The following is a 25,566-nucleotide window of genomic DNA, read 5'->3' as shown; positions in this document are numbered from 1 at the left end:
ATTTCTCTTGTTTCATTTCTTTTTTAGACACGTCAGATTATCCCCTCACCAGAGCTCTTTATTTAATTGACATCAATTCAATCTCCAAGAAAGAGCAGAGACAAAAAGCGCGCCAAAAAAAAAGAGCGAAAAACAAAACCCATTGGTCACTAGTGCGATCAATCCGAAAACCTAGGCGCATGCAGCTACCTTAACCGCCAGCCTCCATGGTCGTTAGCTCGTCATCCCTAGAGGGATAATAAGGCTACACTAGAGTGCTCCATGGCATTCACGCCTTCGGCGTCAGCCTTTTCGCTTCCACTGCCGTCATGGCGACAGCCCGTTAGTCTGCGCGTAGCGCAGTTCGAATCGAAGAAACGTAAGAAAGACCTGGATGATTGGGGCGATACCGACAACGACACCGAAGGCGAAACAACGGATGCTGCGTCAGAGACGGCAGCTACCGGCCCCTCGCTGACATTGTCGCCGGAGGAAGCTCATCAGTACCGCGTTGCCGGTCTTCCTTTCGATCAAGAGCTACCTGGCGGGAATTTTCCACACGGCCCCGCCAAAGATGAGAACATACCACTGCAAACCCAGGGCAGAACCCTGAAAGAGCTGTCCTCTTTGTCATCTCCCATCTATCCCCCGCAGTCTGCTGCTCATCAAGGTAATCTTCGACTCCAACATTTCGGCGTTCTCTCATCCATCTTGCATCGTTGCCTTCTCCAAAGAGACTATGTTCGTGCCGGAAGAGCATGGGGGTTGCTTCTTCGCGAGGAGTATAATGGCACCCCACTTGATGTACGAACTGAAGGAAGATGGGGCATCGGGGCCGAGATATTGCTCCGACGCGGTCATCAAACATCCGAAAACGTACCTCAAGGCGACGATGGAACTGCCCAAGCGACGGAGTCATCTAAGATGCTCTTTACTCGAAAGGGGTTCGAAGATGCCAAGCAATATTACGAGACACTAATCATCCAACATCCATTTCGCAAGGTGGATCCAGATGCTATAAGCCCATTGCACTTTTATCCGGCCATGTTCGGGCTCTGGATTTATGTCACCCAGGAAGAGAGCCAAACTGCTTGCCAAAAGATCCTGGAGCATCAGGAGAACTCATCGGAGGGTTGGGAAGATGACGATGCAGCATCTGATTTGGAAGGCCACGGCGGCTCGAGGAATAAAACGCGGGCTCTCATTGCAGAAGCCAGAAAGAGCGAACTCGAGGAAGCGCAAAGGATTGCGGCAAGGATGGACGAAGTTCTGATGTCTCCTCCATACTCTGATTCTTCTGACCTATTGGAGCTCAGGGGCATGGTTTCGCTCTGGATCGGGGACTTGTTCGTGTCTTCCTTGCCTTATCCTGAGAACGATGAGTATGATGATGAACGGACGACGCCGACAGACGACCTTCATGACTCGATCCAGATCAGACGAGAGCAGAGACTAGCGGCCGACAAGAGGGAAAATGAGATAGAACGGTCGGAGGAGCTTTTTGAGAAATCGAGAAGGCGTGGCAAGGGAATGGCTTCTACTCTGGAGGAGTTTCATATTGATGATGATGACATTTTTGATTGATGATGGATGATAAAATTCACTCTTCATGTATATAGACATTCTAATATTAGTAGTCCAAAGTGCTAAATATTCATCCCTGGGATCCTCGCTTGGAATGCATGATCCTTGCTTTGGTAGCCACTACATAACTGCCGCGCACATAGACACTGTTCCGACAAACTTATATAGTTCCATAGATGGCAGTGAAGGCCGCCCCACGTGACCTCGCGGCAGCCTCGCGTGCCTTAAAAGTTCCCGCGCGTGTCGATAATCGGGCAACTGCGACCAGCACCCAAAATGATTTCTCCAACCACCATGAACGGCCCCGCCCCTTAGACCGTTATAGGAGGCCTGGAGTCTTCACTTCTAGCACATCGTGAACTGGGAAACCAAACTATCCCCATTGCATGATCTTATTTCCCGCCCAATTCCTCCCCCTGTCGTCACCGCCTAATTTAATTCACAATGGGGGTCGGAGACTATGTACATTCCAAGGAAGCGACCCAGCTTCGACAACCTATCAATGATGCTGCGCCCAACCATCAATTGCGGCAAGACTTGGCTGACCAGGCAAGAGTTGATGTTCCATCGACGAATTTTATGCCGTCATTGCCGCCACACGCCAATAGGCAGCCCGAGTACCAAGGACCAGCACATGCGCCGGCCGAAAATGCTGCGCAAAGAGACATGTTCGACACCGATGTCGAAGGCATCGATGACTCTACCGTCGCTGCAACTAGTGTCATGGGCGGTGATGATGTCCCGTACCAATTCCCGCTCGCTACGAATACCCAGCACTACAGACCAGATGGGAACATGCATGCAAAATCTCTGCATCACTTCCGCCAGACTCGTCGCCCTTACGACCCCAAGTGGTATGAAAACCTCGGGGACAGAGCCCTGAAAACGGCAGGCTTTGATTCGGACGACATCGATAATGAGAGCCAGTTAACCTCGGTGGTGGGTGACGATGAAGATTCCGATGATACGAAGTCCAACCACTCCCAAAAACGCCGAGGCGTTGAAGCACCATTGAGCAAGCGCCTGCAGAATTTCTGGAGCGCAAGCCGAAAGCCGTACCCAAAGAGCACGAGCCCAGCACAGGAGGAGCCTATGAAAACTGCGTCTTACGGCCAGTCCATCTCTGAGACCAGAGCTCCGAACCAGGCGTTACCCATCAGCGCGCCCAGAAAAATTACACTCCCTCATAACATGAGCACGACCCCAAGGACAAGATTTAGCCCGCCGAAGCCATCCCTTCTCGACAAGCTGGAATCGACCCCCACTCGACGTGCGTCTGGCCCCCGACCGCAACCGACCAGGAAGACAGGCGTGTCGATTGTCAGTCCGGAGCCTCCTGGAGACGACGAGGGCCTATTTGACCTGGATTATGGAAGGCCTGGTAGCGTACAGTCTTTTAATCGGTTTGATATGACAAATCTCGATGCCCTCGATGACGAAGATCCGATCAATGACCCCTTTGCGAGACGCAATTCTGTCCGAAGAATTAGTCCAGAACCAATCCAGCCAAAGAAACGACACCTTGATCTTGACTATCCACCAGAGGTTCTGCGGCAGAAGTCCTTCTCTGAACTTCAAGCCGAACCCTTCGACCACATCCCATCCACTACTCCACCACCCACCGCCCCGCCAACGCAAGTCCCGCCTGAAGATAAAATCTCATACTTAATGGAGAGTCCCGATGCAGAACGCCGTGATTATTTTTCTAACCTGGACATGGACGAATGGGAGGACTGTGGCGACCAATTAATAGAGGAATTCAGCAAGATGCTCAACCAGATGAAGGATCTCCGTCGCGCACGGCGCAAAACCGCCGCCAACTACGAGGCTGAGATCAAAAGGAGGCATGACACCGTCGAAGAACAGTCCTCCGATCTCGATAAGAAATTAGAAGGGATGAGAACAGGCGGAACGGAGGTGCTGCGCGGCCGTACTCCATGAATTATTGTGCAAGCGTACCACGTCTGCCCAGCTTGTCCTTGCTGCGATGCGATGCCTTTCAATCCTGGTGATTTGCGAGGTGTCGTGCTCGTCGGCTTGTCTACTACATCTATGATGTCGTGTTTTATGTCTTCCACGGGGTTAAGATTCGGGCTATGTCAGAACGTTTATGTGTGATGATTTCGAGTTTGCGTGCATCCTGTACCTCACGAGCTACCTACAAAGACGAGTTGTCTTTTATAATGCCACCAGTTCATTTAGTCTACGCGTCTTTGTGCAAGTCCATGTTGACATTCTGTGATGGGTCATATGTATTAACTCCAAACCGATGCTAACTATCCCCATGGCTTAGGTATGTGTAACGCAGAAAGTGAATAAAACGCCAGAGATATGAGTGATCTATAGTAGCCGTGATTCGCAACGCTGTTATATCCCGACATAAAATAAAAGTATGAAATAGAAAACCAGGTGACAAGAGGAACCCGGTGTAAAGGGGGTGAAGAGGAGGTCGCTGCTCATTTGGAATTGGAGTCCTGCTTCAACAATACTGCGGAAATTCTCTTGTAATCTTCTAGTAGCGCGATGACGTCGCCGATGGTAAGCTCGTTGACATCTTGGGTCTGAAGAAATCGCTGAATGGGAGGGTCGATTTTCGTAGCCGGTGCAGGGTTACCCGAAGAGACCTCGCGCGAGCCGGGCCCTGATCTTACCTTCTCAGAAGGCGTTGCGACCCCTCCAGAACCATCAGGGACTGGACGTCCGAAGCTTCTTATCATACCCGGGATATGGTTGAGGGGGTTGAGAGTGTTTCCGAAGTTCCGCATGGACTCCAAAGGTGTGGGGGGTTGAGATGCAGAGCCGGCAGGACCTTGAGAAAAGCCGGGGGAAGGCTCATCTTTGATAGAGCCGGTACCAGCAGTATTCTTCCTGCCGCTACCCTGTGTCCTAACACTGTCCACACTCCGATCACGAGGAGTTCTTTGGCCTGTGACGAGTCCTAGGAACGCATCCTCGGCCTTCGAGCCGATGCGCCTTAAGGGAGGTCGGTCATTCGAAGCAGTCGATTGCGCCGGACTGTCCTCTTTGGCCGAATTCTGATCGCCAGAAACTGGTGACGTAACCAGACGCCGAGCTTCAGCGAGAGTTTTTGGCAGGACAGGATTGCCTCCTTCTTTGCCAGCCGGCTGGCTTGATTGCAATTCTTTCAGCCGTCCGAATAAGAAATTGAAGCTACTGTCAAGTGATGCACCGATGTTCTTCAAACCCTGGTCCGCGGTATTGCGCACAGCATCGTTCGCTGCCCCAAGCACTTTCGAAGGCGGTTGAAATATGTTGTTAAGGCGTTGCTGGGTTGAAGCAGGGTTATGACGACGGGGAAAGGTATTGGAGGCACTCTCCTTGCCGGATGGTTTCGAGAACTCGCCAGATGCATCAGCTTGAGCAGAGGAGACCGAGGCTTCATTATTGATAGGTAGAGGGTCCATCGCTTCAAGGGCAGCTTTGGTATGTCCTTCCGGTAGATCTTCCGAGCGAAGTTCGGAAAGGTCCACATTTTCCAGGAAGCTGATTGCCGCTTCGAGATTCGTCAAGCAGTATGCCGTTTCACCATCAATTTTGCCCGACGACCTGAACCGCTGGATGAAATAGAGATTGCTGATGATGTTGATGCCCTCAGGCGGGCATGTGACAAGCGAGTAGATCAAGGTGGGTAAGATCTCATCGGCAGAGGAAGAAGAAGGCAGTAATTTGGTCAAGGCATCTACTATCGCCTTGTGGGCAGCTGCGAGATGTTGAAGCTTTCCTAGGGGAAATTTTTCTTGGTCCATCTTCGCGAGATAATCACGAGCAAGCGAGAGACCCTCGTCCACCTCTTTCTGTCTTTCCGGACTGATACTTGTCATATCAACATCCACTCCCAGGTCTTTGAGATTGATTCCAACAAGGAGCAAGGCCGCTGTCTTCGAGCGCAGTTTCTCATCCCTGACCTCGTCGAGCGTGCTTTTGTGTCTCCATAATTTGTCATAAATACTTTCACAAGCTCGTCGTTCCACTGCTTCTTCTAGAGCGAGGCGCTTGGAAGAGAGTAGCTTCCGCGCCTGTCTTTTTTCCGTAACTTCGGAAGCAGTCAACATTTGTCGGCCAGGAGTGACATTTTCGCCGTCCTTATTCTTCGCTTTCGACGGGGTATTGCCGGATGGCAGTGGGCCGGGATCGCGATTTATTCGAGAGGCAAGAGCAGATATGTGCGTAGCGATATGAGATTCTGCCTTGATGTAAAATTCCTGGTAGAGGTTGGATATCTTGTCGATTGTAGGAGGGGAGGAATGGACTTTGGCGCTCAATGAGTTCACGAATCTAGCGAGGGACGGAGTCAGCTACGACACTACAATGTTGCTTCGCCGGGCAGAGCAAGCGAAGAGTGAAAAGAAGAAGGCTGAACCTACCGATCAGTTAAGCTAGCCAGCTCGATCGGTAACTCTTCCGGCTGTCCCTGAATGCTCCGGGACAGAACAGAGCCCTCCTCTTCCTGTTGTCCATCTTCACCCAGTCCCACCTCCGGAGATGCCGCTTTCTCAAAGACATCTGGGCCAGAATCCTGCCCATCTTCATTTGTCGACAATGGAAGTGCGTCAGGGGCGACTGACTCCGTTATGGCCACCGACTGTACAGTTTTAGCTCTCGAGCGAGCCAGAGGGCTCATGTCTGCATTGTCCATCCTGGGGAACGAGCGGGCAGAGTGCAAACGAGGCTTGTCAGGGCCATTGTCAGGGGCACCAGAAGACATGGCTTGTTTGACCAGGCTAACCTGCGCCTGATCGGATAGTAATCCGGCTTGCGGCAGCGCGATGGGATTCAGGTGATCGGCCGATGCAGATCGCGGAACGTATGAGGCAATAGTGGCTATCGGAATGTATTCGGGGACCCCCGGCGTACAGGGTGAAGGGGATGTCAGGGAATGGAGTGTTTCAGCTGATACTATTTGTCACGATCGAACATGCCGGTCAAGTCAGTCTCCGAGAACGTACACGGGACCGCAGCGTAGCATCGTTTCCCGTGACTGCCCGTCACGCGTCCCGCCGATCACGTGTGCGGCCCTCCGCATTGTGTCACCGCCCGATAAGTCATTCGTCCCCAACTGATAACCAGCGCTGGGCCAGACTCTCCCTCTCCTGCTGCCTCTCGCCTCTCACCTGTCATCCCCAACATCCCTGATCGTCCTTTTATCATTATGGAACGCTCTCAGAAGCGGAACAAGAAGCGTCACTTGTCGGGGATGGGTCTCTCTAGTCTTCTTTTGTGTGCTACCTTCCTTTCAAGCCTCTCCACCGCCTCTCGGCCTGTATACTTCGGTTCCCGTGAATGGTCTCCCTTCCTTGGTCCACAGATTCCCCTGGTAGGGAATCAGCCTCCACTGTCCGGGGAACATGAGTTTGTACGTCGGACACATCCTGTCGTGCTCAGCTGATCCTCTTCTGATGTCTATTGATTCTAGACTCTTCGCCACCTCTTCCACCGCGGCACGTATGAACAGCCCGATCTCCACATGCGCCTTGATGTCAAGCCCGATACTCGCCTTTGGACCGTGTCCGAAGACGGACTCGAGAAAGAGCCCGTTGATATCAAGTCCCCGTTAATTGCCTCGTCCCAGCCGGTTACAATCCAACGCCTTGCCGATCGTCGACCAATGATAATCGAGGAACACTTGATGGCCGCGCGATCTAGCGGATCGGCAAGCGTCCTCTCCCCGTCGGCATGGGTCATGGATACGCTCGCCGGCCCCGATGTCTCGAAGAAAAGGAGCGTTCTTACCTTCGCCCAGATGACGGCAAATGATTATATCGAGGAACCCGGGAGTGAAGATTGGCAGGATGTTAATGGCTCGTTCAATTACTCGTCGAGCTTCGGTTGGGGCAACGACGGCCTTAGGGGTCATATCTATGCGGATGAGACAAACAGCACTATCGTCATATCCCTGAAAGGGACCTCACCTGCCCTTTTTGATGGCGCCGGCACGACCACGAATGACAAAGTAAATGACAACTTGTTCTTTAGTTGCTGTTGCGGACAAGGTGGATCGTACCTGTGGCGCCAAGTATGTGACTGTCAGAAGTCGGCATTTACGGCCAACATAACCTGCATCGTTGAAGCTATGCATGACGAAAACCGCTACTACCGCGCCGCACTGGACCTTTACGCCAACGTCACCGAAATATATCCCGAAGCCAACGTTTGGCTCACTGGTCACTCTCTGGGCGGAGCCATGACCAGCTTGCTTGGCTTGACCTACGGATTGCCTGTCGTCACGTTTGAAGCCGTCCCTGAAGCCCTACCAGCAGCCCGTCTCGGCCTCCCAAGCCCTCCTGGCCATGATGCAAGGCTCCCTCAATCACGGCAGTTCACCGGGGCCTACCATTTTGGACACACCGCAGACCCCATATACATGGGGACGTGTAACGGAGTGAGCTCTGTCTGTACATGGGGCGGTTATGCCATGGAGTCTGCGTGTCACACGGGTCAGATGTGTGTCTACGATACCGTGGGAGACAAAGGCTGGCGCGTTGGACTTGGAACCCATCGGATTAAAGCGGTCATCTCCGATGTCATCAAAGTCTATGATGATGTTCCTCCTTGTGCAGCAGAGGAGGAGTGCTACGATTGCGAGTTGTGGAAATACTTCCGTAGTAATGGCTCAGAGACGACCACGAGCTCCACGACATCTGCGACGAGCACTTCGACCACTTCAAGCACGTCGACGTGCAAAACTCCTGGATGGTGGGGCTGCCTAGACGAAAGCACTACTACGACCGCGCCTACTACTACTGCGACTACTACCTCGACGTCTACATCGACCTGTAAGACCCCAGGTTGGTTTGGATGCAAGGACAAGACGACGACGACCACCACCACCACCACCACCACATCCTCCGCCGTCACTACTACCGAAGCATCGGCGTCAACATCGACATCGACGTGCAAAACACCAGGATGGTTCGGGTGCAAAGACCAGGAAACCACTACAGCCGCCGCACCGGCCCCCACAGTCACCTCGACGATGCCAACGAAAACCTCGTTAAGCAAGTGCCATCACCCGGGATGGTTTGGCTGCCGTGACGCCACCAGCTCGACGACCGCTCTCCAGACTCCTCCCCCTAGTCTTACCTCAACCTGCCAGACGCCAGGGCTCTTCTGGGGCTGCTGGGACACATCAGCACTCAGCACCCATCCTATCACCACGCCTCCATGATCAATAGACAGACCAAACAGACTTCTACATCTGGCCTCCCTCCACACTTGGGACTTCGCTCTCAGACCAAAGACCGAAAATCACCACCCCGCGTCCGGCAAGGACTATCACTCTCTTGACCACACGGTTATATAAAGAACACATTTATCTGTGTGCCGCCGTTACTGTACTAGAATCGACATGACCGTCTACGAACCATCATCAGCCATCCGTCATCACTACATTGTTCCCAAGCTAAGCGGGCGTGCCTTTTTCCTTCCTTCTTTTCTTTGCTTTGGATTTCCGTTTCGGGCGTTTTGGTCACATTTAGGCAATTCATTTTGGAAAGCTCTTCCTTGGTTACCACTTACCCTCTCTTCCTCGGACGCCTCTGCCTAGCAGGGCCGGTATTATTACGACAACTGACTTCTACAATTGCTGTGGTTGTGATTCAATCAATTGATTTGATCTACCTGGTGAGGCATTGACATTAGGTGGGCTTGGCCACCAGGTAGACTGATTAGGTGAAGAATGTAAGGTATCATTTGGGATTCATTAGGTCGTACTAGAATATTACATCCGTGACTGGCTCTCAGCTTCCCCCCCCTCCCCTTTTTACAGCGTAGAGTTTTAGCAAGGGGGGCATCTGGTTTACAACCGAGCGGACTTCGCGTCGGTGGCAATCGCCTCGGTGGCCTTCTCGAGACGCGCGCCCAAGTCGGCGTTGACCCGACGGAACATCTCGTAAGTGGCCTTGCGGACTCGCTCGTGGGCATTGCACAGATGACCGGAGACGTTGTGCACGAAGGCCTCCTGCTGGCCGGGCTGGCGGCCCAGGACCTGCCAGAGACCGTTGGCCTGGACGTAGTCCTCGGCGGTGACGGGGAACTGCTCGGCGACGACGCCGCCGGCCCACTGCTCGTGCTCTTGGCTGGCCTTGACGGGCTCGTAGCGCAGCGGGCGGAAGCTGGACGGGTAGTTGGGGTTGGCGCCGTAGTTGCCGCTGACGTTCATGGCGCCGTCGCGGTGCCAGGGGCTGAAGGCGCGCATGGGGCAGTTGACGGGGATCTGCTCGTAGTTGCCGCCCAGACGGTGGCGGTGGGTGTCCGGGTAGGAGAACAGGCGGGACTGCAGGACGGGGTCGGCGGAGGGCTCGACACCGGGGACCATGTGCGAGGGCGAGAAGGCGGCCTGCTCGACCTCGGCGAAGTAGTTCTCGGGGTTGCGGTTGAGGGTGAAGCGGCCGAAGCGGCGCAGGGGCACCTCGCTCTGGGGCCAGACCTTGGTCAGGTCGAAGACGCTCCAGCGGAACTTTTCGGCCTGCTCGGGGCTCAGCACCTGCACGTAGCAGGTCCACGAGGGGTTCTCGCCGCGCTTGATGGCGTCGAACAGGTCCTGCGTGTGCCAGTCCGGGTTCTCGGACGCCAAGCGGCCGGCCTCCTCGTTGTTGAAGGTCTTGTTGCCCTGGTCGGTCTTGCAGTGGATCTGCACGTAGTTGAAGGTGCCGTCCGGCTTGGTCCACTTGTAGGTGTGACCGGAGTAGCCGTTCATATGGCGGTAGGAGTAGGGGGTGCCGCGGTCGCTGAAGAGATGCATGACCTGGTGGACAGCCTCGTGGTGGGTGGACAGGTAGTCCCAGAACATGGTGGCGTCCTTCAGGTTGGTCTGGGGGTTCCGCTTCTGGGTGTGGATGAAGATGGGGAACTTGGCGGGGTCGCGCAGGAAGAAGACGGGAGTGTTGTTGAAGACCCAGTCCCAGTTGCCCTCCTCGGTGTAGAACTTGATGGCGAACCCGCGGGGGTCGCGAGCACTGTCGGGGGAGCCCTTCTCGCCGCCGACGGTCGAGAAACGGGTGAAGAGCTTGGTCTTCTTGCCGATGCCCTTGAGCATGTCGACGACGGTGATGTCGCTAATGTCGTCGATGACCTCGAACTCGCCGTACGCACCGGCACCCTTGGCGTGAACCACGCGCTCGGGGATCCTCTCGCGGTCAAAGTGGGCCAGCAGGTCAATCAAGTGAAAGTCTTGCAGCAGAAGGGGGCCATTACGGCCGACGCGCTGGGACGCCTGGGGGTCCATGACAGGGCAGCCATTGGACGTGGTGTAGACCGGAGTCTCATTGTACCGGTAGGTCTCTAGACAGGGCGATATTAGGTATTGTGTATTCGTCAATTGGAAAGGATGAGACATACTCGGCTCGTCGTCTTGACCCATAGTGGAAGGGAGGTAGAGAAGGAGATGAAGGAATATACGGAGTGAAGAGAGGTAAGGAAGGAGAAGGAGAAAAAGACTGCGGGGGGGGTTTATATAGTAACCCGGGGGGAGTGGGGAGGGATTGAAGAAATAGTAAAAGGAACGTGTTAATTGGAGAAAAAAAGAACGAAAGAAATGATGCATAGAAATTAGAAAATAATAATTAAACAAGAAAATAAAAAGCTCTCGGATGGATCCCGCAGAGCTTCGGCCAATGACGGGCGATCAATTAGGCGATGACGTCGGCAGGCACCCAGGCACCCAGGCACCCAGGCACCCAGGCACGTCGGGGGGCAGGTCACCGCGCGGAGTCAATTGCTCCGACGACTTGATTACTACAATCCAGGGATCTAGATGCATTCAGCCGTCCTGCACCTGGATGGAATGGACTGCCAGGACACCTGCCAAAACAGGGGAAAGAAAGAATAGGAAGGCAATAAATCGATCTACCCCGCATGTCGCCAGGCCAATCAGGGTGCTTGTTTCCCCAATTCAGGTACACATGTCTTATTTACTCCGAAGTATATCTCGAGTCAATCATGAGTCTATGGAGTATGGACATTTGGACAGTACTCCTACTTTCAGGTGAGAGTAGATCATTCATCCAATTCCCCCTTCCCAGAAATCACGCACCTTACGATCCAGATTGACGGCCCGTGAAACTCCCGTCGGCCTCGTCATCCCATCTTAGTCAATGGACCCGGCCAGCCGTCCGATGTGCTGACCCCATCCTGCCGACGTCCATCTACTACTAGTACCTGCGCCGTACTACGGAGGAGGTACTCATTTTCTACTCCATAACGGGTTGGAGCTCCCACTGTCAATCATCAATCACAGACAAGACAATCGGCGGGAAGCTCCACATTCCGCTGCGGAAGAATTTCCCCGCCTGCAGCCCTTTTGGATACTAATAAGAATGGAGATAATAATGGTAGGATTGAAGAATGAACCACACTTGATTGACTATACAAGACATCGACATTCACATCAGGTTCAACCTAGCGCGTGAAGGGAATTAATATAAACACTATCGGAGCAGAATAAATGAACATCGTCGTAATAAAATACAGAGCCACCTCGGGGAACGTCGGGACTCCCTATTTCTTGCCACTGTCACTCTTGAAAGTGTTTCCCGCCGACTCGCCCACGTTCTTGGTCGTGCCCTCGAGGCTTTCGCCGGCTCCGCTGACCGTCCGTCCGATGCCTTCGGTGACTCCGCCGACGGTTCGTCCCAGGCCGCCGACCGCGCTGCCCAGGGTGCCCGTCACGCCGGTGACAGTCTTACCGAGGCCATTTCCGAGACCACCCAGGAAACCGGCTAGAAGATGTACCCGTTAGCGACTGAGACTATTCGGGATGCCTGGGTGCCATGCGGGGTGCAGAAATGGCGAGTGCCTGGACTTACAGCCGTTGTTCTTGTCACTCGACATTGTGGTAGTTTGAGATGTGTTCAAAGAGGTAATTCTTGAGGAAGATTCACTTGTGCATTCAGGGATGGATGTAAGAGGGAGGAAGAGATGAAGGATCGTTGACCAGCGTCGCCCTGAAATACTGCCGGGCGGTTGTGTTCTACAGGCTACGTCATTTCTGACTAACGGCAGCCAACGTCGACGAAACCGAATTCAATTCATGAATTCATGGATGATGCGAGGAAGATGACGCCGTGGCGGCGTCGGACAATATTCTGTCAATTACCCCGATCGCCTGACAACGTCGCTGATCGCCCGAGCCACATACTCGACGTTGTCTTCGTTCAGCCCGCAGAGACTGGCCCTACCAGACGGCAGCAGATACACATGGTACTCAGTCTTCAACCGCTCGACCTGCTCCTTCTTGAGGCCTGTGTAACTGAACATGCCGATTTGCTCCTCGATATGAGACCAGTCCCCCGGCGTTCCCAACGCCTCCAACTTCCGGCGTAGCTGCCCGCGTATCCCCCGGATCCTCGCGCTCATCGTGTCCAAATCCTGCCGCCACTGGGCCCTGAGCTCCTCATCCCCCAGCACCGTCTCTACAATCCGAGATCCGAATCGGGGCGGATTCGAATACTCCGCGCGAGCCATCAGCGACAGATGCGATCTTGCCCCGTGCAGGGAAAGGTTTGCGGGCGTCACCAAATGCAGCGCTCCCACCCTCTCCCCGTACAGTCCGAAATTCTTCGAGAACGACTGCGCCACGCACAGTCCCGGATGATCCTCCTGCCCGGCGAACAGCCTCTCCGTAAAGTAGCGCACCGACCACACGTCCGCTTCCACGTCACCCGTGGCAAACCCTTGATAGGCACTATCGAACAGAGCGAAGAGTTTCTTGCGCGCCACCACGTCCGCCACTTGGCGCCACTGGTCACGCGAGAGATCTAGTCCCGTGGGATTATGCGCACACGCCTGCAGGATCACTACGTCGCGTGGCTGGGCCTGCGTCTCGAGCGTCGATATCATGTCGTCAAAGTCGATCGCGCGCCTGTCCGCCGAGTAATAGGGGTACTCTTTCTGGACGACGTGAGGGCCGGCCTGCGTCCAGATGGTCTTGTGGTTGAGCCAGGTCGGGTCGGGGATGAACACCTGCGACGGCTTGAGGGACTGCGCCAGAAAGAGCGCCCCGACGTGGTTGGCGCCCGTGCCCGACACCGTCTGGATACTGGCGATGTTGCGGCTTCCCGTCAGCTCAGATCCGAAGACGAGCGATTTGGCCAGTTCCAGGTATGTCGGGGACCCGGCGATGCCGAGATACTCGTGGTTGGAGGCGGGATCGGCGGCGATGCGCTCTTTGGCCTGTATATGATTAGCGTCGAGTAGTCTGTAGAGCTAGAGCTGTAGATTTGGAGGATGAGTATGTCTCTCGTACTTGCTTCACGCTGGGGAGGATCCAGGGTAATCCTTTCGCATCGCGGTAGGCCCCAGCTACCAGGGAAACCTTCTGAGGATGTTGGTCTGCCTCGTAATCGGCCACCAGACCGAAGGCGATATCAGCGGGCAAGACGGGTAGGTCGAGATATTCCGGCATGTTGGATATACTTCGATAGATGGGCCGGTGGAGCAGTTGACGGGTAGGGCTGAACAGCAGTCTGGGCATGGATTGCCTCAATAGTAGTGACATGTTCGTATCGACAGAGAAGAGGCACTCATTTATATAGCCTCCGGGGTGATCGCTGGTCTGGGAGCGACAAGTCCCTAGAGCGATAATTTCTCATGTCTGGTCGGTGACTGTGAAGCGATGCCGATCTCTCGACCATCTTCGGGCAGCGCGAGGGTTCGGCAAGGCGCGATTTGGCCGACGGAGTTATACCAAGACAGATGATTCTATGCATGCAGTATTCATAGTCTAGAATGATGTAATCCAATCCAATGCAAAACAATAAAAAAACTAAAAATAACAATAAAAATAAGCGCCGTCTGGTCAAGCTTTGCCGCGAGATGAGCCAAGGCCGGGACCTTAACTCCGGTCCTACTTTACGATGCCAGCAGCCTGTCACCAGTCTTCAACTTACGAGATAGGCGATGACCCTGAGCCTACAGGAGGGCTCTTCTGTTGTCCTGGACCAATGTATCTCAATTGAGGGTTTAATAGGGCCATTAGCCTGGCACGACCCCCGGAAGACATTTCCGCTTTGTACAGATACAGCCCTAAGCAATGGCCATTTCTTGTTATGTCCATAATATCTCCTCAGCAATAGCTAGCGAGATGACATTGCAAAGAACAAGGAGTTAACGATACCGAATGGGATCGTAGGTTCGGTCATTGCTTATCACCGACTTGACCGGAGTTTACTGGTTATTGGTTAAGTCCGCCAGAATCAGCCCCAAGTACATACTTCGGATGTAAACCACTATCCCCAACTTATAAGGCTGCACAATGCCGTTCTTCAGTCTGAAATAGCAGACGAAAAAGCACATTCAAACCCAATCAATTCCTCCGTTCTACCCTCCTCACTCCTCTCACCATGGCTGGACAACGAATCTTCATGACCGGCGCCAGCGGCTACGTTGGGTCCATGGTCGCTCAAAAGGCCCTCGCCCGAGGCTACGAAGTCTACGGTCTCTCGCGCACCGAAGCCAGCGATGCCAAACTGAGCGCACAGGGCATAGTGCCCGTCCGCGGGGACCTCACATCGGTGGACGTTCTGCGCGAGCAAAGCGCCAGTGCTGACATCGTCCTTCACCTAGCGGATGCCTTCGCCGGGTTCCAAAACAGCTACGACGAGGTCTTGCGCATCGACGCCAGCGCTATTAGCGCCTTTGCGGCTGGCATGGAAGGAAGCAATAAGCCACTGGTGGCGACCTCCGGCACGCTAGTGGTTGCGGCCACGGGGGCCGAAACGACGGAAGAGTCGCCGCTCAACGAGAAGCCTCTGAATGACCGGATCAAGTCGGAGCAGAATTCGCTGAAGCTAAGCGAGAAGGGCATCAAGGTGTCTGCGCTTCGACTGGCGCCTTTCGTCTACGGGCGGGGCGGTAGCGGCGTGCGACTGTTCATGCAGATGTTTGCGCAGTCCGGGGAGGCCGTGTACATCGACGACGGCGCGGCGGTGACTTCGGCGGTGCATGTGGACGAGGCGGCGGAATTGTATCTCCTGGCTGCGGAGAAGGCAGAGACCGGGGAGGTCTTCAACGCCGTGTCGAGCACGGTGACGTACCGGCAGTTGACGGAGGCCATGGGCGAGATCATGGGTCTACCTGTTCGCTCCATGCCTTCGAGCGAGGCGGCGGGCCAACTGGGCGAGTTTGTGACGGGGTTCTTGTCGACGGAGAATAATGCATCGGCGGCCAAGGCGAAGAAAGTTCTGGGATGGGCCCCGACGGCAGCAGGGATCTTGGAGGATGTGAGGCAGGGATCGTACGTGGCCGTGGCGGCGGCGTTGCAGGCGTCGAGGGCAGCATGAGAGGACGGTGCATGGAGATAGAAAGACTAGAGATAAAGAGTTTAAACCCGAGAATAAAGTGGTCGTGTCAGGTGACAGTGTCAGTGACAAGTCAGTGACAGTCGCGTCTCGTTCGAGCATCGCCAGCGGCTCACCTCAGGGCAGCGTCGCCTTCTTCTCTCCCCCGGACTCTCCCCTCCAGCCAGTCAAGACGCATCAAAAACCAAAGACCGCGGTCTGGACGGATTGCTAACGGAAATTAGACGGCTTGGCCGATCTGCCTCTCTGTGCGTCCACTCAAATTGCAATCCCTCCGTTTTCCCCGCAATGCAACCCGCCAGTCTCGTGGCCTTTCTCTCCAGTCCGTCCTTCTGACTTTTCTCCGGCCGTCTTCTTTAACCTCTTCCTCACTAGCATCGCAATCCTGGCACCGTGCGGACCATTCGGGGCATGTTCCTGGCGTCCAGAGCAGGGCAGGGGGCATTGTGGGGATTTTGTTAACCAGACCTCCGGCGGCCCCGCTGCGGCCATAAATTTCTATCGCCCTCCGTCCCACTCGCAATCGCCGGGTGCGGAAACGTCGTGAGTCGTGACAACTCTTTTTTGTTTTTCGTCGTCTCGTTGCCTTCTCTTCTTGCGAGGATCGTGGTCTTCGTCTTTTTCTTCTTTTTATTTTTTTTTCTTCTCTCCCCTTCGGGGCCTGCAATTGCCTGCCACCATGGCTGCCTCCAAGGCTCAGGATGCCATTGCCCCCGTTGATCGCGCGTCAGACGATCACCGGGACTCGTCGTCTGTGGCCAAGATTGTGGAAAATGCAAAGGCGGCCACGGATAAGGAGCAGAACATGACCCTGCTGCAAGGGATCAAACTCTATCCGAAGGCCGTCGCATGGAGTATCCTTATCTCCACGTGTATTGTCATGGAGGGCTACGACATCAGTCTGATCAACAATTTCTACGCCTTCCCGCAATTCAGCAAAAAGTACGGCGAGCAGATGGCCAACGGAGACTACGAAGTTCCGGCCAGGGTAATTTAATTCCCTTCATGCCTGTGGCTACAATCATAGCTAACGGATGTTTCTTTCTTACAGTGGCAAGCAGGTTTGAGTAACGGTGCTTATGTCGGCGAAATTATCGGTCTTTTCATCAATGGCTGGGCTTCGGAACGCTTCGGATATCGTTATACCATCATCGCCTGCCTCATCTTGATCACGGCATGGACCGCCATCTTCTTTACCGCCCCGAACGTCCAGGCTTTGCTCGCTGCCGAAATCCTCGCCGGAATCCCATGGGGCGTCTTTCAAACCCTGACCGTCACCTATGCCTCCGAAGTCTGCCCCGTTGCACTGCGAGGTTACCTCACGACCTATGTTAATTTCTGCTGGGGCCTGGGACAGCTGATTGGCGTCGGTGTGATTTCGGCCATGATCGACCGGGACGACGAATGGTCCTATCGAATCCCGTACGGTCTCCAATGGATGTGGCCTCTTCCCCTCCTCATTGGAATCTTCCTCGCTCCCGAATCGCCATGGTGGCTTGTTCGGAACGGTAAGACGCAAGAGGCGAAGAAATCCTTGTTACGATTGACCAGTGTCCGACGAGACAACGAATTCGACGCCGACGAAACAATCTCGATGATGGTCCACACTACGGCATTGGAAGCGAAGATCACGCGAGGTGCCAGCTACGCGGATTGTTTCAAGGGTACCGATCTACGGCGAACGGAAATTGTGTGCATGGTTTGGGCCATTCAGAACCTCAGCGGAAACTCCTTCTCCAACTACTCCACCTACTTCCTCAAGCAGGCCGGCTTGGACACGTCAAAAGCCTACGCCTTTGCCATGGGCCAGTACGGTATCAACATGGCGGGCGTGTTCGGCGCATGGTTTCTCATGACCCTGGGAATCGGCCGTCGGGCCCTCTATCTATACGGTCTCTGCGGTCTCTGCGTCATGTTGATTGTCATGGGATTCCTCGGCCTAGTCCCCGATGAGCACCGAACGCAGGCGTCCCTTGCCACAGGATCCATGATGGTCATCTGGGCCTTGTTCTACCAACTCACCGTCGGCACGGTGGCCTATTCGCTCGTGGCCGAGCTGTCCACCCGACGACTTCAGATCAAGACCGTCGTCCTCGGCCGCAACCTGTACAACATTGTCGCCATCATCTGCGGAGTCTTGACGCCGTACATGCTGAACCCCGGCGCATGGGACTGGGGCAACTACGCCGGCTTCTTCTGGGGAGGCCTCTGCTTCTGCTGCATCATCTACACGTATTTCCGGGTGCCCGAACCCAACGGCCGCTCCTTCGCCGAGCTGGACGTGCTCTTCGAGCGGGGAATCAGTGCCCGCAAATTCTCCAGCACGCGGGTCGACGTCTTCGACGAAACCATCGAGGGCCGCGTGGTCGACGAGTATCGCACCCAGAAGCCGGCCCCGACCGACACCGCCGGGCTGGAGAAGCAAGCTTGATTTTCTATATCTTTGTAATATTGACACGTATACTTACCACACCTAATTCTGTACATAATACAATAATGAATACGATGGCCGCTTACGATATCAATTCCGAGGATTTGCTTTTTCTTTGCAGTCAAGAATATACCATTGCTGATCAACAGTCGCTAACGAGTTCGATTATTTTCTGGGCCAAAAATCACAGCAGGCCGTCTACTCATTCGACCACTCCGGCTTCTTCTTCTCGGCGAATGCCGTCATTCCTATCCACCAGTCAGTCAGCCATCAATCTCCGGGCGTTCGCAACTCCCTGGAAACCATCAAGAGGGAAAACACAAGAAGAAACTCACCAATCTTCTGGTCCTTGCTCCCAAAGAGCCCGTGGAACAACCGCCTCTCATACTCCACCCCCTCCTTCAACGACAACTCCTGGCTCTTATTCACGACCTCCTTCCCAGCCAGCACAGCCACACGACTATATCCCGCGATGGTCTCAGCCGTCTTGACCGCCTCGGCCAGCAACTCGTCCTTGCCGCCGTCGACGACCTTCGCGGCGACGCCCCACTCGCCGGCCTCCTTGCCGCTGAAGTTCTTGCCCGTGAGGATCAGCTCCATGGCCTTGCTCTTGCCGACGGCGCGCGTCAGGCGCTGCGAGCCCCCAGCACCGGGGATCACGCCGAGCTTGATCTCGGGCTGCCCGAAGGTGGCGCCGCTGGTGCAGTAGATGATGTCGCACATGAGCGCCAGCTCGCAGCCTCCGCCCAGCGCGTAGCCCGAGACGGCGGCGATGACGGGCTTGCGGATGGCGTTGGCGAGGTGCGACCAGGGGGCAATGAAGTTGTTGGTGTAGGCGGAGGCGAAGGTTAGGGGAGCCATTTCTTTGATGTCGGCGCCGGCTGGAGGAGGAGAGAAGATGTTGGTTAGAATTGGTTGATTGATCTGGCTGAGACGGTGTAGGGGGCGGAGGGACTAAACGGGGATATTAATGGGGAAAGTACCGGCGAAGGCCTTCTCGCTGCCTGTGATGACGATGGCACCAATGTCCTTGTCCTCATCGTATTTGGTCAGGGCGTCATTGATCTCCTTGAAGAGAGGGCTGGAGAGCGCATTGAGGGCTTTCGGTCGGTTTAATGTGACTGGTCACGAGCGGAGTGGTCAATATAGATTCTATCTTGTCATCGGGCCGGATTGTCTCATGGCACTCACTCAATCCAACGCCCGCCTTGGGGCTCGATGTGAGGATGTGCTCGTAGGCCGGGGCCGCGGAGGAGTAGGGTCTCACGCGGGCCAGGTACGAGGTCAAGGGGATTGCGGTTCGAGAGGAGACGAGACGGGAGCACTGTCGGGCGAACATGATGAGAGGGGAGATGACGGTTCAGATTGGTCAATGGAGGAGGAGAATGGAGGAGGGAGTCCGGGGAAGAGAGGAGATAAGTAGCTATAACTATAGATGATGACATGATCCCCGCAAAATGCCGAAGCGAGCCGTTCCCCCGAGGCAAGGCGCGCACGTGAACAGGCTGAGTCAGCGGGTCCAGGAACGGGTTAGCGCCGTGCGCCAGCCGCAGTGGCTGGAGCGCCGAAAACGGACTAGCGCCAGCAGTGGACACTTTTCCTGCGAGGTTCGACTGTTGTCGCCAACGCTTTCGTGCAATCGGCTTCCCTCGTCTCTCATCCTGTGCTCTCTTATCGCCGAGTGACTGCAGTGTGTGTGAACGACCTCGACGAATTTCCTTTCTCTTTCTTCTCTCCTCTCCCTCTCTCCTTGTCGGCCATCCCGTCGTCTTGTCACCCTCAACACCATGGACGTTCCTGAGCCCGAGCAGTCTCCGTTCACCGCGGTCACGGCGCAGACGTCGAAACTTGCCAGAGTGAGTCAATCGCCGGTCTAGAAGGACGTGCAGACATGGCACCGGCTTATGCGGGTCATGGCATTGATGGTCGCTGGTGCTAATAACTTCCAGCAATACCAAACCTACCTCGATGCTTCGACGCCTTTCACGGTCTATCGCTGGGTCGGCACGGCCCTCCTGCTCGTCATCTTCTTTTTGAGAATTGTCCTGGCTCAGGGCTGGTACATCGGTATGCACATATCATGAATAAATCCCACAACGGCATTATATTTCCTTATCGGGGAATTTAAGACCAGATGAAAAAGACGAAAAGACATCACCGCGCAGCCAGCTAACACGCAATCCGTCCCCACAGTCGCATACACTCTAGGCATCTACCTGCTCAACCTCTTCCTTCTCTTCCTGCAGCCCAAGTTTGACCCGTCGCTCACGCAAGACGAGGGCCTTGAAGACGGTGACGCTGCCGCCAGCTTGCCCACCAAGCAAGACGACGAGTTCCGGCCCTTCATCCGTCGCCTCCCCGAGTTCAAGTTCTGGCACTCGGCCACCCGTGCCATCGCCATTGGCTTCCTGTGCTCGTGGTTCACCTTCTTCGATATTCCCGTCTTCTGGCCTGTCTTGGTCGTCTACTGGATTATCCTGTTTGTCTTGACGAGTGCGTATCCGCCTACCTTCCATTCCAACTTCATTTGCAACTGGCAATCTGTCCTCGCTGTATATCTCTTCTAGCCGATTTACTGACTTCATTGGGTACAGTGCGACGCCAGATCCAGCATATGATCAAGTACCGCTACGTGCCTTTCTCCTTCGGAAAGACGCGCTACGGCCGTTCATAAATGGATCCGATTCCTTCTTATGACCCTCCCACTCTTCCTCGTTCTCTCCTATTGCCCTCCGGGTATTTCGATTCAGAAGCTTTTTTCTTTTCCTTCTAAACTTCGATCGATGCTATTACTATAATTCCTTTCTTACCGCCTCCAACTACCCAGGTTCTCCTTTGACGGTTCGTGATGAATGACGGGAAGACTCGAGTTTGCGCATCCGCCAAAGAAGAGGCTGTGTAACGAGGGGGAGGTGGAGAAGAAGAAAAAAAAGAACTAAAACGTGGCCGATCCTAATCCCTTTCAATTTTTTATATGATGACCGTTCGTGTGACCTGACTTCATGAGCCGAAATATTATTGATTCACTTGTACAGAGCTTTTTAAGTCCCATGTCTTCTTCCTTTATCTTGTGCCCCCTTTTTTATTGTGTGTCCCTTATTCCCTGGGTGATCTGCAATCATGTACGTGGGTTAGAGTTGTATTGGTAGTCGTCTCTTTTACTTCGTCTTTATTGCTAGCTGAATATAGACCTGCTGCTGTATGATTTTATGCATTGGTTCCTCTTTTTTTTTTTTTTTTTTTTTTTTTTTTTTTTTTTTTTCTGTATGGAGATTGAGTGGGTGTCTACTAAATTAGCGCATGGGTCATTAAAGCACTGACATCGTAATTCTATTAGTGGTATAAACAAACCTCCTGCCTTCTGTCTGCCAATTGGGGGATGATATAAAACACGCCAAAAATTCTAACAGAATCCTAACTTAAACATGATGATATATACTGGACGAAGGAACAAGGTTCGGAGAAACAGAAAAGCAAAGGGGTAGTTAGGCTGGTATCAAATCGTGTCAAATCAAATCATATCTCTAGGTGCTCCATGCTATTCGATCTCTTCCCATTACTGTCGCCCAGCGACAGCGCTGACATCGATCGATCCGACAGAGATGACTGTTCCAATTCCTTGGTCTTAGTGCAGATCCAAGTCGAGGCGTACATGTTCACGCTGTTTTCCAATCCGTTAGTTTTATTGCGCTGCGCTGGAGCAGAATAAGACATGTATGAACATACCGGTCAATGCATGTTCCAGGGAACCGAGCACCGACTCGTCGCGCCGTGAAGCCATTCTCTTCGAAGTTCTGAATATACCAGGGGTCGATGCTCGCGGAGCGGAGAAGGATACGGCCGTTGAGTTTCAAGGCATGGTTGAGCTTCTGGGCTTGGACGGAGGCGTCGCTACCGGAGGGGTCGAACCAGTCCATGGAGTCCATGACCTGTGGGGTCAGGGTAATTAGGACGGAGTGTACATATATTGGGGAGAAATCAGGCTAAATGGGTAACTCACGACGGCGATGGTTAGACTTCGCGGTGTGATGCGCTTGATCACCTCGTTGATCTCGTCGGTGTGGATGCGAAGTCCGTCGAATGCTCCTGGTGAGGATAGCCTCACATGTGCTTTGGGGGACAGGTATGCGGGGTGGCATCTGCGTAGCTGTTAGATATCTGATGTGCTTCTTTGGTAGGAATTCCCTTGCCTCCGAGAGAATTGGCCTTGGAGACACAAGAAATAAAAGTAGTTGTCGGAGCTAATAAGGGTGTCTTTGACGACCGGGTCGAGCGTGTCAACGACGTATTCCCAGATCGATTGACCGCTGATGTCCTTGGCTTGTTTCATATCCGCAGTCAAGCCGTTTCGCTTGAAGAAATCGTCGATGATCATGTTACGTTGGTTGCGAGGCACGCCTGCGGCCTTCCATGCGAACCACTCGGTCCCGACTACAGCCCAGTGAAGAGGCTTGCTCATCAGGACTGAACGAATACGAGGCCAGATCTGGCGCTGCTCGGCCAGAGTTTGGGCATCGCATAGCTGGCGCACCTGGTTCTCAAGACCGAACACCTTGAACAGATATCGGACCATTTTGATAGCGTGCCGGGATCCACCGGTCTCGTAAAGACCTTTTCCAGACTTCGATGTAAAGACGTGAGTGTGCTCCAGCCAGTATTGGAACGCTTGACTTGACAGGTGGGGACTGAGTCGAGAAATCAGCAGCTGGCGGAATTCAGGGTGCTTTCCTTCTCCAAAGATCTTCCAAACATCGCGATGGCTGAGGGCAATGAAGCTAGCCACCTTGAGTTCGAGGAGATGGTTTTGGTTTGGGTTCAAGTCAACTGCGTGCACTCGTCGAGGACTCTTCTGCAGGTAGTCTAGGATATTATCACCAGCGCTAGTAATAGCCAAGATCACATCATCACGTTGAATGTCGAGAAGCCGGTGGTCGACACGAGGGTCCTCCCAATTGAAGGCATAGATGTACTCATTCCCGAACTGGGTGTGTTTTGGGAGCAGGTCATTGTAAAAGATCCGGTAGTGATGGTTCTGGTAGAAGGAAGAGGGAAGTGGAAGGTTGGAGCCTAGGTTGATCACAGCTGACTCGTATGCCTTGGACCGAACCTCTTGTGCGCTGACCTCTGCAGCCTTCTGCATCTCCTTCTGGTGATTGGCAGGGGACAAGTAGGGTGACTCGGTGAAGGAGGCATCAAGCTTCTCGATGGTATCTCTGCCCGCCTGGCTGGACGCGATATCTTTCTGACAGCCGAGGAAGATGTAATAGGGGATACCTCCGAGAAGATAGTTTCTTTCGCTGGCAGAAACAACCGTGCCAAACCGGTATTCTAGATAGTCCCGGCGAGCGGCCTCGAGGCTCACCCGGTCTGCATCAAACCAGGCGCGCCAAAAGACTCGCCCAAGCCAATTGACATGACGGTTGAAAGCGCCACCGATGTAGTTACGAGACGAGACATCGACAATGCTCTGGACTGTTGAACTAGTCAGTGGCCATCTATGCCTTCAATGAGGGACACCTACCGTAAAAGTCGCAAACACCGAGAAGGCCGGATGGTTTCAGCAAGTCTGTCAAGGAATCGACCACACTATAGTAGTCTAGATTGGGTCAACACTCAGTCCCAGACAGGGGGTGAGAGCAACAACTAACCGGGTATCATGGACAAACTGTAACTCATGGTGACCACGTCCGCACCGATGTCTGCGGGAGTGGATTTTGCCCGGGGGTCGACGTGGTCCTCGTCTGGCAAGCGGAATGACCGTGCATCCTGGCAGACCACGCTGATGTTCTTCCACCCCAATCGTCGGAACCGTTCTCGGGCCACTTCGCAGAGAGAAGGAGAGAGATCGACGAGATATACCTGCGAGAAGAAGGTATGGACGGGCAGAAACTCTGCCATGGCCTCAATATTATATCTAGAATCCCAGTCAGAGGAATTGAGTCAATATGTGTCTGGTCTTGTCAACGCTCACCCGGTTCCTCCGCCAATCTGAAAAGTTAGCAAGAGCTCTCTAGATAATCCGCAGTGAAAGGAATGTCCGAACAACTCACATCAACCCAGACGGCTTTCCCGGCCTTCAGCTGCTTATCCTCCACCTTGAATCTCAGCTGGGCCGCAACGAGACCCAGCATATCTTCTCGGCCCCGCAGAAGGCGTTTGCGAGTGGCATCGTACACCCCGGCCTGGAGTCCTGTCAGCGCACCTATGGACACCAGCTGACGAGCCATTGTTCATACCTGTGTTTTATAAAAGCTCTCCAACGCATCTTGCTGACCGTCCCCGCTCTTCCGGTGAGGCTTGAGGAAATTGGCGTAGATGAATTTCACGTAGGGGAAGATCCCACTGTTATAGTTGATCTGACCCTTGTAGGATGAAAGGAACAGAACCACGGCCACGAGCGCGGTAACCAGGAAGGCCGTGGTTGCGATGTAGACATGCTGCCAATCCATGCGATTTATCAGCTCGCCCACCGGGCTGCTATTCCGGAGGATGTCCATGGCGAAAGAAGAAGGAAGGCAACAAGCCGGAGTTGCTCGGGTGCAATTGAGAATTGGGAGTCACTGGACGGATAGAAGTTAGGACTGAGAGAGGGAATGCCCTCTTTTTGACTATCCACCGCATCCCTCGCCACCATAGTATTGCGCAAAGGATATGAACATCGTCGCATGCCCCAGCGGGACCCCTCTACAGAGGCAATAAGCTCAAACATGAGGCCGCATCCTGCCTAGTCAATGGGCAGAAGGAGTTAGCAGGGAACCTTCGGACCATGCCTCCGTTGCGGCGAACCGTGCCTGACACCCTATCAGCAACACACGAGGGCCCGCCGAGGGAAATCCGGAGAGCATGAAGACGATGCAGGTGGAGGAGCAGCAGAAGCGGCGATGGACGATCGACAAGTGAGAGCGTCGCTGGCCAACATGTGACCCCCCCTTATACTCCGGCCCGTCGGCCAATCAGCGGCTGCGATTCCGGCACACCCCCGGATTTGCTCGAAGATCGTTGACCACAACTCTAGACGACACTGTCTACCTCTGAGGCACTATCCATCAATCCCAGGGTGGATCAAGCACGGAGGAACTCATCGCGGCGCATTCCTCCTCCGGGTCATAACGGACTGCAGCTCTACCGATCCCGGAATTTAGTTGAGTCCCAGACCCTAGCCCTAATTCCAGTCCGTGGCTCATCCTATCATAAGAACTGGATCCGGCATACGACGATTATTGAAAGACTATCGCGGCACCCAATTGAAATACTTCC

The 25,566-nt window shown here is 54.1% G+C and overlaps 11 protein-coding genes across 11 annotated transcripts; 5 read left to right on the top strand and 6 right to left on the bottom strand.

Moving 5' to 3' along the window:
• Positions 1 to 4: 4 nt before the first annotated feature.
• Positions 5 to 3,742, top strand: P170DRAFT_456678 (uncharacterized protein). Its single transcript, XM_024851643.1, has 3 exons — positions 5 to 1,529; positions 1,777 to 1,793; positions 2,021 to 3,742. The coding sequence occupies exons 1-3, from the start codon at positions 262 to 264 to the stop codon at positions 3,502 to 3,504; spliced, it is 2,769 nt and encodes a 922-aa protein (XP_024703305.1). The 5' UTR covers positions 5 to 261; the 3' UTR covers positions 3,505 to 3,742.
• A 54-nt stretch (positions 3,743 to 3,796) lies between these two features.
• On the bottom strand, positions 3,797 to 6,503 carry P170DRAFT_386115 (VPS9 domain-containing protein). The gene is made up of 2 exons (XM_024845756.1): positions 5,949 to 6,503; positions 3,797 to 5,859 (listed from the first exon to the last, which is right to left on the bottom strand). The coding sequence occupies exons 1-2, from the start codon at positions 6,287 to 6,289 to the stop codon at positions 4,020 to 4,022; spliced, it is 2,181 nt and encodes a 726-aa protein (XP_024703304.1). The 5' UTR covers positions 6,290 to 6,503; the 3' UTR covers positions 3,797 to 4,019.
• A 230-nt stretch (positions 6,504 to 6,733) lies between these two features.
• atg15 (triglyceride lipase ATG15) lies at positions 6,734 to 8,749 on the top strand (the record flags this gene model as incomplete). Its single annotated transcript, XM_024853371.1, has 2 exons — positions 6,734 to 6,937; positions 6,998 to 8,749. 2 exons carry the CDS (start codon positions 6,734 to 6,736, stop codon positions 8,747 to 8,749), a joined length of 1,956 nt encoding a protein of 651 aa, XP_024703303.1.
• Positions 8,750 to 9,379: 630 nt separating this feature from the next.
• On the bottom strand, positions 9,380 to 10,942 carry fgaCat (catalase easC; the record flags this gene model as incomplete). The annotated part of the gene is made up of 2 exons (XM_024847759.1): positions 9,380 to 10,863; positions 10,921 to 10,942. 2 exons carry the CDS (start codon positions 10,940 to 10,942, stop codon positions 9,380 to 9,382), a joined length of 1,506 nt encoding a protein of 501 aa, XP_024703302.1.
• A 962-nt stretch (positions 10,943 to 11,904) lies between these two features.
• Positions 11,905 to 12,576, bottom strand: P170DRAFT_437709 (uncharacterized protein). Its single transcript, XM_024849429.1, has 2 exons — positions 12,387 to 12,576; positions 11,905 to 12,299 (listed from the first exon to the last, which is right to left on the bottom strand). Exons 1-2 carry the CDS (start codon positions 12,409 to 12,411, stop codon positions 12,079 to 12,081), a joined length of 246 nt encoding a protein of 81 aa, XP_024703301.1. The 5' UTR covers positions 12,412 to 12,576; the 3' UTR covers positions 11,905 to 12,078.
• A 96-nt stretch (positions 12,577 to 12,672) lies between these two features.
• On the bottom strand, positions 12,673 to 13,984 carry P170DRAFT_410484 (aspartate aminotransferase/Glutamic oxaloacetic transaminase; the record flags this gene model as incomplete). The annotated part of the gene is made up of 2 exons (XM_024846849.1): positions 12,673 to 13,752; positions 13,826 to 13,984. The coding sequence occupies 2 exons, from the start codon at positions 13,982 to 13,984 to the stop codon at positions 12,673 to 12,675; spliced, it is 1,239 nt and encodes a 412-aa protein (XP_024703300.1).
• A 719-nt stretch (positions 13,985 to 14,703) lies between these two features.
• On the top strand, positions 14,704 to 16,308 carry P170DRAFT_437708 (putative NAD dependent epimerase/dehydratase). The gene has a single exon (XM_024849428.1). The coding sequence runs from the start codon at positions 14,943 to 14,945 to the stop codon at positions 15,858 to 15,860; it is 918 nt and encodes a 305-aa protein (XP_024703299.1). The 5' UTR covers positions 14,704 to 14,942; the 3' UTR covers positions 15,861 to 16,308.
• Positions 16,309 to 16,557: 249 nt separating this feature from the next.
• P170DRAFT_447821 (putative MFS alpha-glucoside transporter) lies at positions 16,558 to 18,309 on the top strand (the record flags this gene model as incomplete). Its single annotated transcript, XM_024850921.1, has 2 exons — positions 16,558 to 16,866; positions 16,930 to 18,309. The coding sequence occupies 2 exons, from the start codon at positions 16,558 to 16,560 to the stop codon at positions 18,307 to 18,309; spliced, it is 1,689 nt and encodes a 562-aa protein (XP_024703298.1).
• Positions 18,310 to 18,426: 117 nt separating this feature from the next.
• Positions 18,427 to 19,729, bottom strand: echA (enoyl-CoA hydratase echA). Its single transcript, XM_024854802.1, has 4 exons — positions 19,501 to 19,729; positions 19,293 to 19,430; positions 18,645 to 19,190; positions 18,427 to 18,557 (listed from the first exon to the last, which is right to left on the bottom strand). Exons 1-4 carry the CDS (start codon positions 19,646 to 19,648, stop codon positions 18,508 to 18,510), a joined length of 882 nt encoding a protein of 293 aa, XP_024703297.1. The 5' UTR covers positions 19,649 to 19,729; the 3' UTR covers positions 18,427 to 18,507.
• A 367-nt stretch (positions 19,730 to 20,096) lies between these two features.
• P170DRAFT_361585 (Rer1 family protein) lies at positions 20,097 to 20,983 on the top strand (the record flags this gene model as incomplete). Its single annotated transcript, XM_024844476.1, has 4 exons — positions 20,097 to 20,165; positions 20,259 to 20,376; positions 20,503 to 20,802; positions 20,904 to 20,983. The coding sequence occupies 4 exons, from the start codon at positions 20,097 to 20,099 to the stop codon at positions 20,981 to 20,983; spliced, it is 567 nt and encodes a 188-aa protein (XP_024703296.1).
• Positions 20,984 to 21,648: 665 nt separating this feature from the next.
• P170DRAFT_510695 (class I SAM-dependent methyltransferase) lies at positions 21,649 to 25,158 on the bottom strand. Its single transcript, XM_024854801.1, has 9 exons — positions 24,546 to 25,158; positions 24,360 to 24,491; positions 24,281 to 24,297; positions 23,958 to 24,223; positions 23,831 to 23,905; positions 22,500 to 23,781; positions 22,310 to 22,448; positions 22,036 to 22,238; positions 21,649 to 21,970 (listed from the first exon to the last, which is right to left on the bottom strand). The coding sequence occupies exons 1-9, from the start codon at positions 24,804 to 24,806 to the stop codon at positions 21,826 to 21,828; spliced, it is 2,520 nt and encodes an 839-aa protein (XP_024703295.1). The 5' UTR covers positions 24,807 to 25,158; the 3' UTR covers positions 21,649 to 21,825.
• Positions 25,159 to 25,566: the final 408 nt, after the last annotated feature.

The sequence above is a fragment of the Aspergillus steynii genome (genome assembly GCF_002849105.1).
Source record: "Aspergillus steynii IBT 23096 chromosome Unknown P170scaffold_5, whole genome shotgun sequence".
NCBI classification, from domain to species: Eukaryota; Fungi; Ascomycota; class Eurotiomycetes; order Eurotiales; family Aspergillaceae; genus Aspergillus; species Aspergillus steynii.
This window is presented reverse-complemented; position numbering and strand designations above follow the sequence as displayed.

Excerpts from the sequence above, each read along its gene's own strand:
- P170DRAFT_437708 (XM_024849428.1), top strand. The coding sequence starts at position 14,943 with ATGACCGGCGCCAGCGGCTACGTTGGGTCCATGGTCGCTCAAAAGGCC.
- P170DRAFT_456678 (XM_024851643.1), top strand. The coding sequence starts at position 262 with ATGGCATTCACGCCTTCGGCGTCAGCCTTTTCGCTTCCACTGCCGTCA.
- P170DRAFT_510695 (XM_024854801.1), bottom strand. The coding sequence starts at position 24,806 with ATGGACATCCTCCGGAATAGCAGCCCGGTGGGCGAGCTGATAAATCGC. Across the intron at positions 23,906-23,957 it reads CAGTTTGTCCATGATACCCG|ACTACTATAGTGTGGTCGAT; the intron begins GTTAGTTGTTGC and ends GACCCAATCTAG. Across the intron at positions 23,782-23,830 it reads CGGTGTTTGCGACTTTTACG|TCCAGAGCATTGTCGATGTC; the intron begins GTAGGTGTCCCT and ends CTAGTTCAACAG.
- echA (XM_024854802.1), bottom strand. The coding sequence starts at position 19,648 with ATGTTCGCCCGACAGTGCTCCCGTCTCGTCTCCTCTCGAACCGCAATC. Across the intron at positions 19,431-19,500 it reads CAAGGCGGGCGTTGGATTGA|TCACATTAAACCGACCGAAA; the intron begins GTGAGTGCCATG and ends GCTCGTGACCAG. Across the intron at positions 19,191-19,292 it reads CAGCGAGAAGGCCTTCGCCG|CCGGCGCCGACATCAAAGAA; the intron begins GTACTTTCCCCA and ends CTCCTCCTCCAG.
- P170DRAFT_437709 (XM_024849429.1), bottom strand. The coding sequence starts at position 12,411 with ATGTCGAGTGACAAGAACAACGGCT. Across the intron at positions 12,300-12,386 it reads GAGTGACAAGAACAACGGCT|CCGGTTTCCTGGGTGGTCTC; the intron begins GTAAGTCCAGGC and ends TACATCTTCTAG.
- P170DRAFT_386115 (XM_024845756.1), bottom strand. The coding sequence starts at position 6,289 with ATGTCTTCTGGTGCCCCTGACAATGGCCCTGACAAGCCTCGTTTGCAC. Across the intron at positions 5,860-5,948 it reads CTGGCTAGCTTAACTGATCG|ATTCGTGAACTCATTGAGCG; the intron begins GTAGGTTCAGCC and ends GTCCCTCGCTAG.